Below are 14,523 nucleotides of genomic sequence, written 5' to 3' on the forward strand. Positions count from 1 at the left end.
CAAAGTGTCATTAACATTATATCTACTGCTGTGAACTGAGTACCTCAAGTCAGAAATGTTATTATGGTGCCAACCTTCCACACAGGTACGGCAGCTGCAGCAGCCGCCTCAGCAGACTGAAGTGGCCAGAGGAGATGCAGGGACAAAGAAGAAGAAGCATCAGTGTTCTTATTGTGATTACTCCACTGATAACAGTGGAAACATCATTGGGCACCTTCGCATTCACACTGGAGAGAAGCCGTACAAGTGTTCTTATTGCCCCTGGGAATTCTCTCAGCTGACCAACTTCAAGAACCACCTTCGAACGCACACAGGGGAGAGGCCATTTCACTGCCCGTTCTGTTCCTACCGAGCCACAAGGAAAGCCAGTTTGCAGAATCATTTGAGGTCCAGGCACCTGCAAATGGTGTAGTGATGTTCTTTGTGAATGGGAGATGCAGTAAGAACATACAAGTTGTGTGCACACAACCAGAAATGCCACCGATTTTCTTAGCAAGCTCTACCAAGAGCAAAGAAAATAATTGGTTTACTATTTGAAATTGTTATGATCTTATTGTGTTTTGGAGAATTGTCTAATTGCAATTCTTAATTAGTAATCTCCAAGTTTTAAAACTTGAGTATTAGTATGTTCTTTAAGTGTATGTATATTTGCTTTTGTGATATTGAAGATTTTTACTTTGCCATAGCATGTATGACGTCAACATAATAGTACTGTACTATGTTGTGAAGACAGGGAAGTTAGTTATTTGTTTTTAAGAGTGAATGAATGTTATATCTATCATTAAAAAGCTTGAAAGATATTTTTTCTTTCATCCTTACTTGATAGGTGTGGTTACAGGGCTTGCTATTATTGGTTTATAAAATGCTTGAAATACCAGCTCTGGATCATAGCTGTCATTCTATGCAGATTTTAATTTGTGATGGTGGAGACCATTTAATAGCTAAGTGCAGAAAAAAAGTAAATAGTACTTCACTATAAATTGCAGCGCTTACCCAAAACCCAAATATTTGACGGCATTTTTTTATGCATGCTAGCCTAGTTATCCAGTTAACATGAGACCTTTGAAGCATCATCTAAATAAACAGAAACCTGATGTTGTCTGTAAAAGCATACTAGCAACATTAACAATAAACACGCCAATGAAAATATCCTGTATTCAGTTGTATACCAAGATTCATACAAAGTTTACGTACGTATATGTATTTAAAATTTAAGACAGGTAGAGAGTTGACTCCCTTTGGGAATAAATAATGCGAACTTTAATTTGGGGCAGTAGGTGCAATAATTAGCATAGTATCCATTTACCAAACATGTAATAGAAGTGAGGATACACTCAGTTTTATATGGGTACTTATGCAATGCACTTTGTTTATTCATGATTTATTTATCCATTTATGATTTACTACATATTCACTCTAAATGAGTCCCATGGAAATGGTAAAAAGGAAAAATACTTGAAATACTCTTTGCTTTACCAGTAGCATTATGTTTCCCCATTTTCATGGTTCCCTGTGTACAGGTAATATTTTACATGAGAAGTACGTATACTTTGGTTCACTTGCATCTTAGACTTATAAGCTTCTATTTCTGAGGATGTGTAGTACTCACTGTTAATCACGATTTCCTAATTACGGTAATTGATATTTGTTTAGAGGCTGTTATGTCATGCCCCTTTGGAGACAAAGATGAGTCACATTTTATTTAATGCCTTTTTCTTTTTCTAACTTATGAGGATTGGAGGACACCTTATGATTCTTTATCCTGTAAATGGATATCTTTAGGCTTTTTGAGTAATTTTTCTACCTATTTTACTTCTGTTTGGTAGCTTTGGTCACTTAAAAAGACTGGGGATGATGGGGGTTGAGGAAAAGGGGTTGAACTCAGGTGGTTCGGAGGGAAGAAGTAGAGGGATATTTTAAAGTGTTGATAAATGGTTTGGAAGAGGTGTTTGAATGGAGAGGCCTCAGCATCTAAGAAGTGAAAGTTCATACAAGATAGAGGCGAGTGGTGAAATGTTTGCAGAAGGTGCGAACATGCCGTTGATGAGTCTTTTGTGCAGTTCTCTAAAGCAATGGAAGCTTTGAAAACATTGTTCACTTAAGAGTTCATCATTGAATTGAGTAGTTAGAGGATGAACCTGACATTAACTACTGTTTTATTTTTCTTGAGAGCCTCTCCCTATGAGGAGAATGTTGTACGGGACTTGTCATCCACTTGAAGTTATTGGTAAACACGTTTTAAAAGTTTCACGTTAATGTTCTTAGCAACTATATAAAGTTCAGTATTTTCTCACTACACATATCTCCTGTAACAGTTCAAAGTGTTACTTGGAAACCCAATGCTTTAGGAATAAACTTGTTAGGCTTGAAGTGTTGGTTGCATCTCTCAGAATTTCTTCTTAAAGCAAATATTGGTGTATGCTTGTCATGGAATGCTAATTCAAAGACAATAATTTTTTAATGGCTTGATAGTCAGAAATCCATTCAGATGGTACACAAATGTGAAAAAAAAGGACATTTTTATTTCAAACTGCCTTAAAAAGATGATGTGTTGAAGTATGAATATTCTGCCCTTCCATGCATCTTTGATGTGTTTGGTGTTAGCAGTCATGTGATTGGCCTGCCCCCTTCCTCACAGGTGACGCAGCGACGGCGGAGAACCATTAGCGGAGGGGAGCTCAAGAAAAAGAAGAGGCACCAGTGTTCTTATTGTGAATATTCAACGGATAACAGCGGCAACATCATTGGACACATCCGCATCCACACTGGAGAGAAACCTTACAAATGCTCTTATTGTCCTTGGGAGTTCTCCCAGTTGACCAACTACAAGAACCATTTGCGCACACACACGGGGGAGAAGCCTTTCAGTTGTCAGTTCTGTCCCTATCGTGCCACCCAAAAGTCCAGCTTAAAAAATCACATTTTGTCTCGCCACACCAATAGGCCATAATCCAGTGGAAAAGGTAGGGTGCCATTTTTATTTCAGCAGTCACAGGGGAGCTTGCATTGTAGTTAGTTATTGTATGACTAGGATTGATGTCATGGCATGTTGATCCTCTGTAAGATCACTAAAACACATTTCCATGCGATGTTTATACATAAATTGTTACTTTTTAAAAAATGTAATGAAATATAAATGTCAAAATTGTACTTTTAAAAAATGCCTTTGATTTTTAATACATAACTTGAATTCATGCGGCTAAATAACTAGATAATTTTTTGTAAGGAACATAACGATGAAATTTAGAATTCAGAAAACCTTTTCATTTTAGTTTTGGTTTGTCCTTTTGTTTTAGTTGCAACATATTTCAGTCACATGAAAAAAGCATTTCAGGGGGCAACTTCTGAAAAATTTGAACTGCGTGTTCATACTGTTATGTGTTAGCGCAGTCCGTTGTTGATAGCATTTTGATTTGTGTTCAGTGTTCATTGCTACAGTACATATATAGTTTGCTTACCTCTAGTAGGGCATAAATGATAAAGTATTGGAACTTATTCTGTTAGAAGACAATGTTAATTTCCAATAGTGTGGATAAATAACCCACCTCACCCCACTCATTTTTTGTTACCAAATTGTGAGGATGAACATGCAACCATAGAGAGTAATTCAGTACTTCATCTAATCTCATACAATTACTTGCTACGTGACCTTCATAAAATCTTGAACGTCTTTTTTAAATGGAAGGCATGTGTGGATTTTGTTCAGGGGGATGTATGTGAGGCAGTAAATGGAAAGAAAGCAGTAAATAGAGTCATGAATGCTGCACAAGTGTCAAAACTGGGAAGACCAGTAATTAAAAATATATACTACTTGTGTTTTGCAGTATAATTTGGGAATACACAACTTCATGGGTTTTGTAATGAAGGAAGAATCCATTGAGAGTGTCAACATCACTGTTCAGTTTGATTCCTCAATACAACTTAGTTAACTGACTTCACAATCCCAGTGGTCATTAGTGGAGTATCACTGATCAGAGAAATGAGAAATTTATGGTTTGCTATGGAGGTTGGCCTGTTGTAATGATATAAAGAGAGCAGTTTCCCAAGGTAGATTTCCAGGAGTTTTGACAAGGTATGATATCTGTAAAACCTTTGTGGCCCATGTCACAAGTAAAGTAGGAATAAACTCATTAGAAACAGGCATCCAAGAGACCACAGATAGGAACAGAACTCGGTGATATAGTAAAAAATTGTTGTATAGGGGCTTTGTCATGATAAACATGCATTTGTGGAGAATCAAAATACTGTGTAGGATGGTGTTAGGGTGTTGGGAGATTCAAGTGCTGTGTCTTTTTGAGGGTAATGTCACTCTAGGTTTAAATTGCAATAGCAGGCAGAAAAGAAAAGAGGTCACATATACATATTGACATCCCATTACTATTTGGAAGGGAAGAGCTTTAGCTAAATAAAGCTATGTAATTTACAAAGTTAATGGTTATAAAGTGGATATAAACTCATATTTAATAACCATTAAATTATCTGTTATATATTATTGAAGTCTGATGGGTAGTCCAATGGCATTGGTGTTATTTTTTCATTGGTGTGTTCTGATGATTATGCTTATTCTATAGATAAAAATTTTTGGATGTTTACAAGTTCAGCATCATAATCATAATATGTAGGGATACTGAGTTATGTGCCCTAACAAGAGTTCTTAAGTAAAAAATCATTGGTGTGAGTTTTTCATTGGTGTGTTCATGATGATTATTCTATTCTATTGATAAAATTTTTTTGGTGGATGTTTAGCAAGTTCATCGCATATCTATATGTGTAGGGATACTGAGTTATGTGCCCTAACAACAGTTCTTAAGTAAAAAATCATTGGTGTGATTTTTAACCTAAGAATAACATTGTTGCCAAATAAAGTGTGATTGTTAGTTAATCTAACATCAAAATAATCTAACATCATTAATAAAATCAGTGAGACTGTTAGTCTGACATCGCCGATCCCATTGTAAACCTGAAACGAGAGAGATTTAAACTAACTTTTCCTCACAGGTTGAGCAAGGTAGAGGAGAAGAGGATTCCGGAAGAGGTGTTGAGGGACAAAACCCAAGGAGGTTCCAGTGCTCATTTTGTGGCTATTCGACAGACTGTTGTGGGAATTTTCGACGTCACTTGCGCGTTCATACTGGGGAGAGACCGTACTCCTGTTCATTTTGTCACAAGAAGTTTGGGACCTCATCCAATCTCAAAACTCACATTCGTCTGCACACTGGCGAGAAACCCTTCAGTTGTACTTACTGCCAATACTCTGCCAATGAAAAAGCTTCTCTCAAGGCTCATATGGTTTCACGCCATTGGTTGAAGCCAAAGGATTGATGATATATTGGACAGTTGCTTTTGGAAGGTGAAAGTAACAGGTAGTGTTACAAAGTTTTGTATTCTTAAGAATTATTTATTTTATTAGAAATTTTATGTCAACAGGCTACACGTTGTACTGCATGAAAGTGGAGGTAGTTTATTGTTTAGAGATTAGAATTATGTTTTGCCTTTTGCAGTACATCTATGTAATGTAAATAAGTGACATTTTTGTAATGTTAAAGAATAAAGGTAGCCATTATACTGTATTTGAGAACCATTTTGAACAGACCAGTTTGTGATTTGACATTTTTAAGTGTTCCTCTTCAGATCTGAAGAACGTCGTGTCTGGGTCAGTATAGCAGCAAAGAACACATTATTTTGAAGCCTGTGACAGAGTACAAGTTGTCAAGATTTTGCTTTAACTTTCATGGTCAAACTTTATCATGGCGTCGCTGTAATGCTGTTTCAAAGATTTCTCAATGAATGTAAGATAAGATCTGTTCATTATGTAAACTAAATCAACAGTCAATAGAGGAATTGGATATTTGTATTGTTGAAAATTATTTAAACAAAATGATTAACAGGAGATATTCAAATGAAAAGCTTCTTGGCTAAAGAAGAATTTTAAAACCTACATCTAGCATACTAATTTTTGGCACGAATGTGATGTTACATACATGTATGTATATTCAGGTAGTGTATATTTACACTGTACTCATGTTTTTGTTCATGAATTTAAAATATATTTCCAGGTTTTGAGAATTTATTTTATTTCTAACAGTGTTGAAAATAATTATGTATTGCATTATTCTGGTTCAAATGACTGATCATTATAGTAGTGTGGAACATTCTTTAGCATTAATGTTGATTCTGAGGAGTACCTGGTTAGGGGTCTATAACAAGGCAACAAAATGAAATTGTTTCATCATAGAAATGCAGCAACTATCCAGTTTGTATTTGTATGCATGTAAGATTTTCCTGCTAGTGATTATAACTGAAAACCATTTCGTTTGTCTTTTTTATCCTTATAAAGTCTTGAGTACAAAACGATGTTTGCTTTGGAAAATAATGTTATTCTTCTAAATTGCAATTGTTCAGTTCAGTGACACGAAAAAGACAGGCGCCATTAACTAGTTATTGGCACCAAAATCCGGTTATCAGCACCAATAAGCGCTGAAAATCACAGACTTTAGGTTATCGACGATTTTTGCTTATCAAGCCATCGGATGTAATCTCCTGCTGATAAGCAGGGGACTTGCTGCGCTGTGTGCATTGTGTAGAATGAGAGAATAGATTGAATTTCCACTTTGACAACCAGATGTTAAAAGTTGCAAGAATATGTACTGCATGTACATAGGTATAGTATACTTACGTATTTTCAAAAAACACTGATAATAATTTAATTAAATCCCTCAATTCTTTTGAGGAAATTATGAATGGAATGGATTTGTGTATTTTAAGTTTTTTTTTTTTCTATGAAAGCTTCCATATTCCCTCTTGTGTTGCGATGTTGATATTACAATGTTTCTAAAAAGTACTTTGAGATCTGATAATGTGTAGATTTCATCCTCAGAAAGTCTGATGGTGTCATTCACAGAAAAATAACAAATTAAATAATGATTTTTTAAAGGAAAGAATTAAACTGGTCCAAAATTTTAGCTTGTTTCCTTTTTCTGTTTTTATATGCAGTGACAGACAATAATAGCAATAATATGTATAAATATACTACAGGCAGTCCCTGGTTATTGTGGAGCGGGGGTGTTCCATTTTGACTGCGTGACGAAAAGTGAAAGTTACTGATAAATGAGATTGGTGCCTCTGTTAGGTATGTATTGGTGCCAAAACCTGATTATTTGCGCTGGTAAGCGGAAATCGGTGCATCATATCAGTGCCGAAAAGACAAGCCCCATAAAACTGGATCGTAGATAACCGGGGACTGCCTTTATATTAAAATTAAATATACAAATCTTGTTTTAAAATTATTACAAAGCTTATCAACAATTAAAAGGTTAACACCAGTGGTATGAATTTAAAATGTAAATGAAATTAGTCATATTCCATTGCAGTGTTTTTGTCCGTCTGTATATATTTTGTACTATGTATAATTATCAAATATTTTTTTGTGTAGCTGGTTGTATACTGACCTCATGTGAGAAACTTGCCCAAGTGTGCCTATTCTTTTTTTGCTTTACATGTGGCATCATGGAGTGTGATGTGACACTGGCTTGATTTACAAATGAAGCAGAAGATAAACCATGAAACACTGAATGCATAAGACAATTATCCTTCACAGGTGGAGAGGATTGATGCGGGAAAGGTGGCGAATGATGGACACCCGTGCGCCAAGAAGCATCAATGTAGTTTGTGCTCTTACAAATCAAATTCGTCCGGCGACCTTGCCAAACACTTCCGAACTCACACTGGAGAAAGGCCTTTTAAGTGTGCTTGGTGCCCTGCAACATTTTCATTGAGTGGCAACTTGAAGGTTCATGCTCGAACCCACACAGGGGAAAAACCATTTTCTTGTAGGCTTTGCCCATATCGAACTACCAGGAAAGCTACCTTGAAGAACCATATGTGGAGAAGGCACTTTTGGAACTAGTAAGTGATACGTTTCTCCGCGAAGAATTGCCAGTGAATGTACATTAATAACTTATATTCCTTGGGTAACACAAGACCGTATGTTTCTGAAATTAATTCACCATTTTCAAGCCCTCTAATCCGGCTTCTGTTATGACACTTAGGCTTCCAGGCTGGATAAGTTCTTTCTTGTTAACCTTGTTTCCATTGGTTAGAAAACTAATTTAAATATGTGCACTGCGACTGTGAGACCCTCAACTGATGAAAAATCAAGTGTGTTTACATTTTGTAAACTGAGAAGTAATCTAAATATAGTAGACCACCCTGTATAATTTTCTCTTTGAAAATTAGTTAGATTCTAGGGGTTGTATTGCTTAACTATTTATGTACTTGTACTTTCCATTGTAACTAGAAATATACTAGACTAATATGTACATAATTACTACATTATACGTAGTATTTGGCATTGCATTGAATGGAGATTTTGAATTTGTGTATTGACCTTGGGGAAAAAGGACAATGTACCCACAAGCACATTTCATAAAAGGGAATCTCAAGTAAATCAGTTGGAAGTCATGACTTTTCTGTGTTCCAGTCATTTCTGCTGCTTTCTTATTTGAACATTTTGGAGTTTCCCTTGATTTAAAGGAGTTCATTCCTCGCAGGTACAATGTGGCAGTGATGGACAGAAGTTCTTGGAAGGAGAAAGCACCGAAGGAGATGGATTTCATACTCCCGGCAAGAGATACAAGTGTAGGTACTGCGACCATTCCACAAATATTCCGTGGAATTTGTCTCGACACATGCGCACACATACTGGCGAGAAGCCCTATGCTTGTTCTTTCTGCCCCATGAAATTCTCAACAAAGTGTAACCTGACGACACATGTCCGAACACACACTGGAGAGAAACCCCATGCGTGCCACCTTTGTCCCTACCGTGCTGTTCAGAAGATTTGCCTAACTCACCATCTCATGAGGAAACATAATTGTTAAGTGTTTGTGTAGATGATATAAAATCTCTTACTGTAATTATGCATGCCTACTTTTTTACATTGAGATTGTTAAACAATCAATTTCTAAACCTGGAAGCTGGTACATACCAAAAATAGAAGAAATAGACAATTTTCTTGTTGAAGTGTACTTTGTTACGTGTTGATTTCATAAGTAAAAGATGAATACAGGTAGTCCCGGTTATCGGCGGGGTTTTGTTCTCGACAATGTGCTGATGACCAAAAATCGCCATTAACCAAAACTAGGTGATTTATGGCATTCATGGCTCCAAGTTTCAAATAATGGCGCCTCTGTTAGTATGTTATAGCACCATAACTCTACTATTGGCACCTTATGGCACTGATAACCGAAACTCTGCCCGTTATGGCACCATAAATCGTACATTCTAGCGCCATAAAACCGGATCGCCATTAACCGAGTCCACCGATAACCGGGGACTACCTATAAAACATCATTGCAAGAACAAAGCAAAGCCACAAAGCATTATACAGCATTTATTCCATAACTCTGTTTACTGAATCCATGACTGTTACATACTTCCTGCTACTCTCCTCAAAAACTTTATTGACTGCAAATTTTCATTACTGAAAATAAGCACTGCCCTGCATGTAGGAGTTTAGATATGTATGTATCTGGAAATTCTTCTTGAGAACAAAACCTTGATTAGATTTGTTACTTGTTTTTTGTTGATGTTTCCTTAGAAAGGAAGAATACATATATTAATATGTGGTTTATCTGAGGTTTTAAGTGAACATTTATTTGTGAGTGTGCGCGCGTGCGCACGGAGTCAATACATGAACTCATCATTTTATGTATCTTTGGTCAAGGAAGCACTCAGTTGTGCAGCATGTTCTCAAGAAGGGTGACAGGTCTGTACCTCCCAACTGAGTCATGAGACTGAATTTTATTGTTTATTCACTAAAACTCTTGAGAATTCGCAACCTTCTGTCTAGTCAACGGTAGGGTTTCCATAAGGCAAGATCAACTGGTTAACTATCTCCTTTCCTGTGGTATTTGCATCTGATCATCCACTTTCATGAATTTTGGGGAATCTTTGCTCTTGATAAATTAGTGATATTTGAGAGACTGACATAAGTCCCTATCATTGTAACCTCTTGGTTGTGGTTTCTCTCCTCTACATAAACTAGTTGTAAATCTCTTTATCAGAACTCTCTAATTTGATTTTAGTTGGTGATGTCACATCTGTCCTTTCGCTATTCGTAAGGGATCAGTTCTCTCCTTTAACCTTCTTCTGTTCAATTACTTTCTTTTGTCCTCTCTTGTCCTGTCCATTCACAGGGAAATTATTTGACTCATCATGTTTTGCCTTCTTTTTCATCTGTTCTTCAGAAACTTGTTCTTAGTCTCCAAATAAGCTTGTTTAATATAAATGCAGATATATATGATATCTCTTTAAGGGGGGGGGAGACAATATGTATTTGATTTTGATTTATTTCCAAGACTAATTTTCATTCTGTCATATCAGCTGGCAATAAAGAAAAATGTATGTGACTAACTACTTGTTGTCTTTACTCAAAACAGCCTCATTATTTAATGGAGTAGTGCCACCCGCCCATAAAATTTGAATAAGGGGATTAAATTCTTCATATTCAGAAAATATGCAGTGTCTCTGTGCACACAAAAACTATACAGTAGTATATGTATATACATAAATAAATACTGTACATATATTATATATAAATGAGTCACTATACCCATTATGTGGAAGTTTATGTGCAAGAAAGATGAATAATGCATTGTGTGTAGGGGTTCAATGCACTACTAATTAGCCTTTGGTCAAACATTTAAGGCAGGTAATACTGGAGGCGTTCAGTGCACCAGGGCTGATCCTTGACTATGTTCAGCAGTTTTATTTTCTTTGGATCCACCATCTGTCAGGGGAAATGGTTTCATGTTGAAAAACTATTGTGTGTGTGTGTGTATGGATGAGTGTATGTGTGCATTACCATACATAATTCATGCAACAACACTGGTTTGATCTTTTTGAGTTTTACTTTGTTTTGAACATTGGGCATCATGATCAGAGCTAATGGATAATTTACATTACTCTACTGTAAGTAACAGCATTGTGAATTTTGAGAATAGTAAAAATGTTTCCATCACTGTATGTTGTTTCATTCCCAACTACCTAAAAGTACCATGCACATCAATTATTTTAAGTTTTTGTTATCTGTTAAAAGTACTGTAAGTGTACGCAAGCACAATTTTACTGTTATGTATGAAATGCATTAAAAGCATTCCCATTAACTTATAATGATGTCTGTGCCTCCTTCCATGCAGGTGCTGCTCGAGAGCAATGATGGAGGGAATTCAAGAGGAGGAGGAGGGGGAGAAAGAATGAAAAGTCCTCTGGGTGGTCAACACCGCTGTCGCTACTGTAGTTATGCAAGCCACTTCAAAGGGAATGTAGTCCGTCACATGCGTGTCCATACCGGAGATAAACCTTTTGCTTGCCCTTACTGTCCTCTGAAGTTCATTCAGAAATGTATCTTGACGATGCATGTTCGAACACACACGGGCGAAAAGCCGCACGCCTGCCACTTGTGTCCATACCGTGCTATTAAAAAGATATTGCTTAAGAACCATCTTTTGAGTAAACACCAGTTGCAAATGTAAGGAAGATCTGGGTATATTTCCCTCATAAGTAGGGAGTCATAATCAGGAAAAAGAAAAGGGAGTTTGTGGTCTTTTCAGACTCAAGTTATACCTCAAACTGAAAGACCCTGCAGGATAATGAGAAACAGGAAAGGCAAACATTTCCCTAAAGAAATGTTTGAAAATAAAAAAATTCCTAAAATTAGTTGAATTTTGGATAACAGAAAGGTAGTCATCTCAAAGTGTTACTTATGTTAAAATTTGTGTTTATGCAGTTAGCAAATTTTAGACAGAATTTTAGTGTTAGGGAAGCATACAAGAAAGGTAAGGATGGACAACCCACATATCTACACACTTTAGATGTCTTTTTGGACATGCAGTAGTAATATGTCAGTAAGTATGGAGAGAAATACTAAACTAAGTGTAAAAAAGGCAGAGAACGCTCAAGTTTAGAAGTAGGTAAATTGGAAGGAAGAGTATGCAAAACTAGTTAAATCTTAAGGACACTGAACATATTGCACTTTTAATTATGACTAACAACTAATGTTTAGTGATTGACAAATAATTAAATATAATTTTAGTATAATAGTACAAACACCACAAATATGGAGGGACTTTTTACACATAGTTGAGACGAATAAAAAAACCATCTGCTGTTTTTTTATGATCTTTAAAAGAGGCATTAGTATTTGAATATACATACTAACCTTTGTGGTCAGATATTAAGAGGCAAAGAAATGGCTAACATAATAGACTGCATTATTAAGCACTGAGGATTTCTTTTTATTTAATTAACGTATGTAGACAATCTCATGATTTGTTTTCACTAAAAAGGATATTCAATTAATTCGCCATAAAATCATTCACAGTAGTAATGTTCTTTGATTTAAAGTATTATAGAATAAAGTATTGAGCTAATCTGTCTTAAAGGAAAGGTCACAATAAGATATAGTAGTTCAACTAATATGGTTATGGTCTTCATTGTTATGTATACAGATACTAGTACACTATTGGCAAACAGTTTGCAGTATTTTGAGTCCCAAATCTTTACCCAAATATTTTCTCACAATGGAGTCCTATGAAGTTGTTCGACAGATCGTAAAAGAAGACTGTGATGGCCTTTTTGCTTTGACAAGTTGAAGGAGCAGCTGTTATCAACAATACTCTGACATATTTGTGTTTATATGTGATGACCATTTCGAGTAAAGACCTACATAGTACCGACTGCCCAGACCTACTTCATGTACATATTGTTCTATTAAAAGAAATTTCCTTTGACATTGTAGTCTATGTTCATAGTTGTAATAGCAGTGATAACTGTATTGTCAAATATGACGCAAAAGAATAAACAATAAAATTTCTCTATATACTGTTTTTAAATTAATTTTTTTCCCCTAACTCTTACAATATGTATAGTTCCCGGACAGTAAATTGGAAGTTATTCAATCTGTTAAGCATTATTCTACTAGTATGAAAATGTGAATATATTTTTTGTAAGCTAATAAAAATTGAATGAAGTGTGCCCTTTGCATGATCAAATGATGCTAATACCTCTTCAGTGCAGATGTTGCCTGGGAGCAGTGATAAAGTAAGTTCAAGAAGAGAAATGTTAAATCTAGTGGTCAACACCAGGCTGTTACTGTTGTTGACCCTTACATGTTTCTACCAGAGAATATCTTTTCATGTGCCCTTGTTGTTCACTTAAGTTTAATTGAGTTTATTCAGAAATGTTCTACAACAATTCATGTTAGAACACACGCTGGTGAAAGGCCACTTATTAGTTCAGGTTGCCAAGGAGACTTAACCAACTGTCAGAATATGCCTGCCATTGCTGTTTGTATTGTCAATAAAAAGTCAAAACTGGCGATCATCTTTTGAATGAACATGGGCTGTATATGTAAGAAGGAAATCTTCAAATATGGGATAAATAAATTTTTGGTAGACTATGGTAGCGTAAAAACTCAGAGAGAGAAGAAAACCCAAAAACTATAACAATGTCTTCAGGGATAGTCAACAAAAATTACACTATTCCTAAACTCTTATTCTGAAGTTTTTGTAAAAAATACAAAACCCAAAGTAAATAAGTATTTTCAAACTGACGATTTGCTATCTAAATATACTTGTTTGGTCATAATTTCCTTATTTCAATTCATGACAAGGTACTTGCATATATTGCCATTAAAATACTATTCTCAGTATACGTACTAATGGTGTTTAATATCACGTGCTTGAGAATTGGATACAGACAGTCCCCGGTTATCGGAGTTTCAGTTTTATGAGGCTTGTCTAGCATTGAAAATTGGCAACTTTCGACGCTGATAATTGGGTATTGGCACTGATACATACCCAATTAAGGTGCCAATCTCTGGTTATCAGCGCCGATAAGCACAGAAAATCGTTTCTCGGTTATTGGCGATTTTTGCTTATTGTCACGCTGTCAGAACATAACCCCCGTTAACATAACCGGGGAATGCCTGTACCATGTACGACTATAATTAATCACTTTTACTGGTTCAAGAGTGGTGGCTGACATTTTTCCTCGTCTGAGGTTGCAGTCTGCTTAAGTGTTGGCTGTTTTATGAAGGACAGTCCGTAACAACATACTATAGGAGGATGGGTACCAGAACCACCTGCGAATAGCAAAAATTCGCAAATGCTTAGAACTGCCAAACACCAGAAAACCCTTTTAAAAATGCTTATACTTGAGTATTTTAGTAGATTTAACACATAAAGTGCATTTTCTTTTCATGAAAATATGGTGTAGATATTTCTCAGTAAATATTACAGCAAATAGGCAAAACTGCGAATAATGGGTATGTGTGGTCTGAAGAAAAATCCGTGAATTGTGAGTCTGCGAATAGTGAGGGTCAACTGTATTGATTAAATTTTTAATATACTTACTACTTCATACATCACTGATTTGTAACTAGATAGTACGTATGTATATATTTATCTATACAGGCAGTCACCGGTTATCAGCCTGGGATTCTGCTTTTGGCAGGGTGCTAAG

General features: G+C 35.9%; 1 protein-coding gene across 27 annotated transcripts in view; it reads left to right on the forward strand.

Moving 5' to 3' along the window:
- The window catches only part of LOC135205709 (myoneurin-like), a 406,587-nt gene that overhangs the window by 154,047 nt on the left and 238,017 nt on the right, over positions 1 to 14,523 (forward strand). Inside the window, exons 6-7 of one of the 27 annotated variants that reach the window (XM_064236759.1) lie at positions 7,598 to 7,905; positions 8,550 to 8,689. The exons of 21 other annotated variants lie outside the window; for them this stretch is intronic. In XM_064236759.1, coding sequence (XP_064092829.1) covers positions 7,598 to 7,905; position 8,550 — 309 coding nt within the window. In that variant the 3' untranslated portion in view covers positions 8,551 to 8,689. Of the gene's footprint in view, positions 1 to 85; positions 799 to 2,638; positions 2,964 to 4,998; positions 6,310 to 7,597; positions 7,906 to 8,549; positions 11,024 to 11,198; positions 13,032 to 14,523 lie in introns of those variants that run through there. 5 more of the 27 variants (XM_064236758.1, XM_064236741.1, XM_064236744.1 and 2 more) reach the window with 5 other exon arrangements.

Source organism: Macrobrachium nipponense, chromosome 24 (genome assembly GCF_015104395.2).
Source record: "Macrobrachium nipponense isolate FS-2020 chromosome 24, ASM1510439v2, whole genome shotgun sequence".
Classification (NCBI taxonomy): Eukaryota; Metazoa; Arthropoda; class Malacostraca; order Decapoda; family Palaemonidae; genus Macrobrachium; species Macrobrachium nipponense.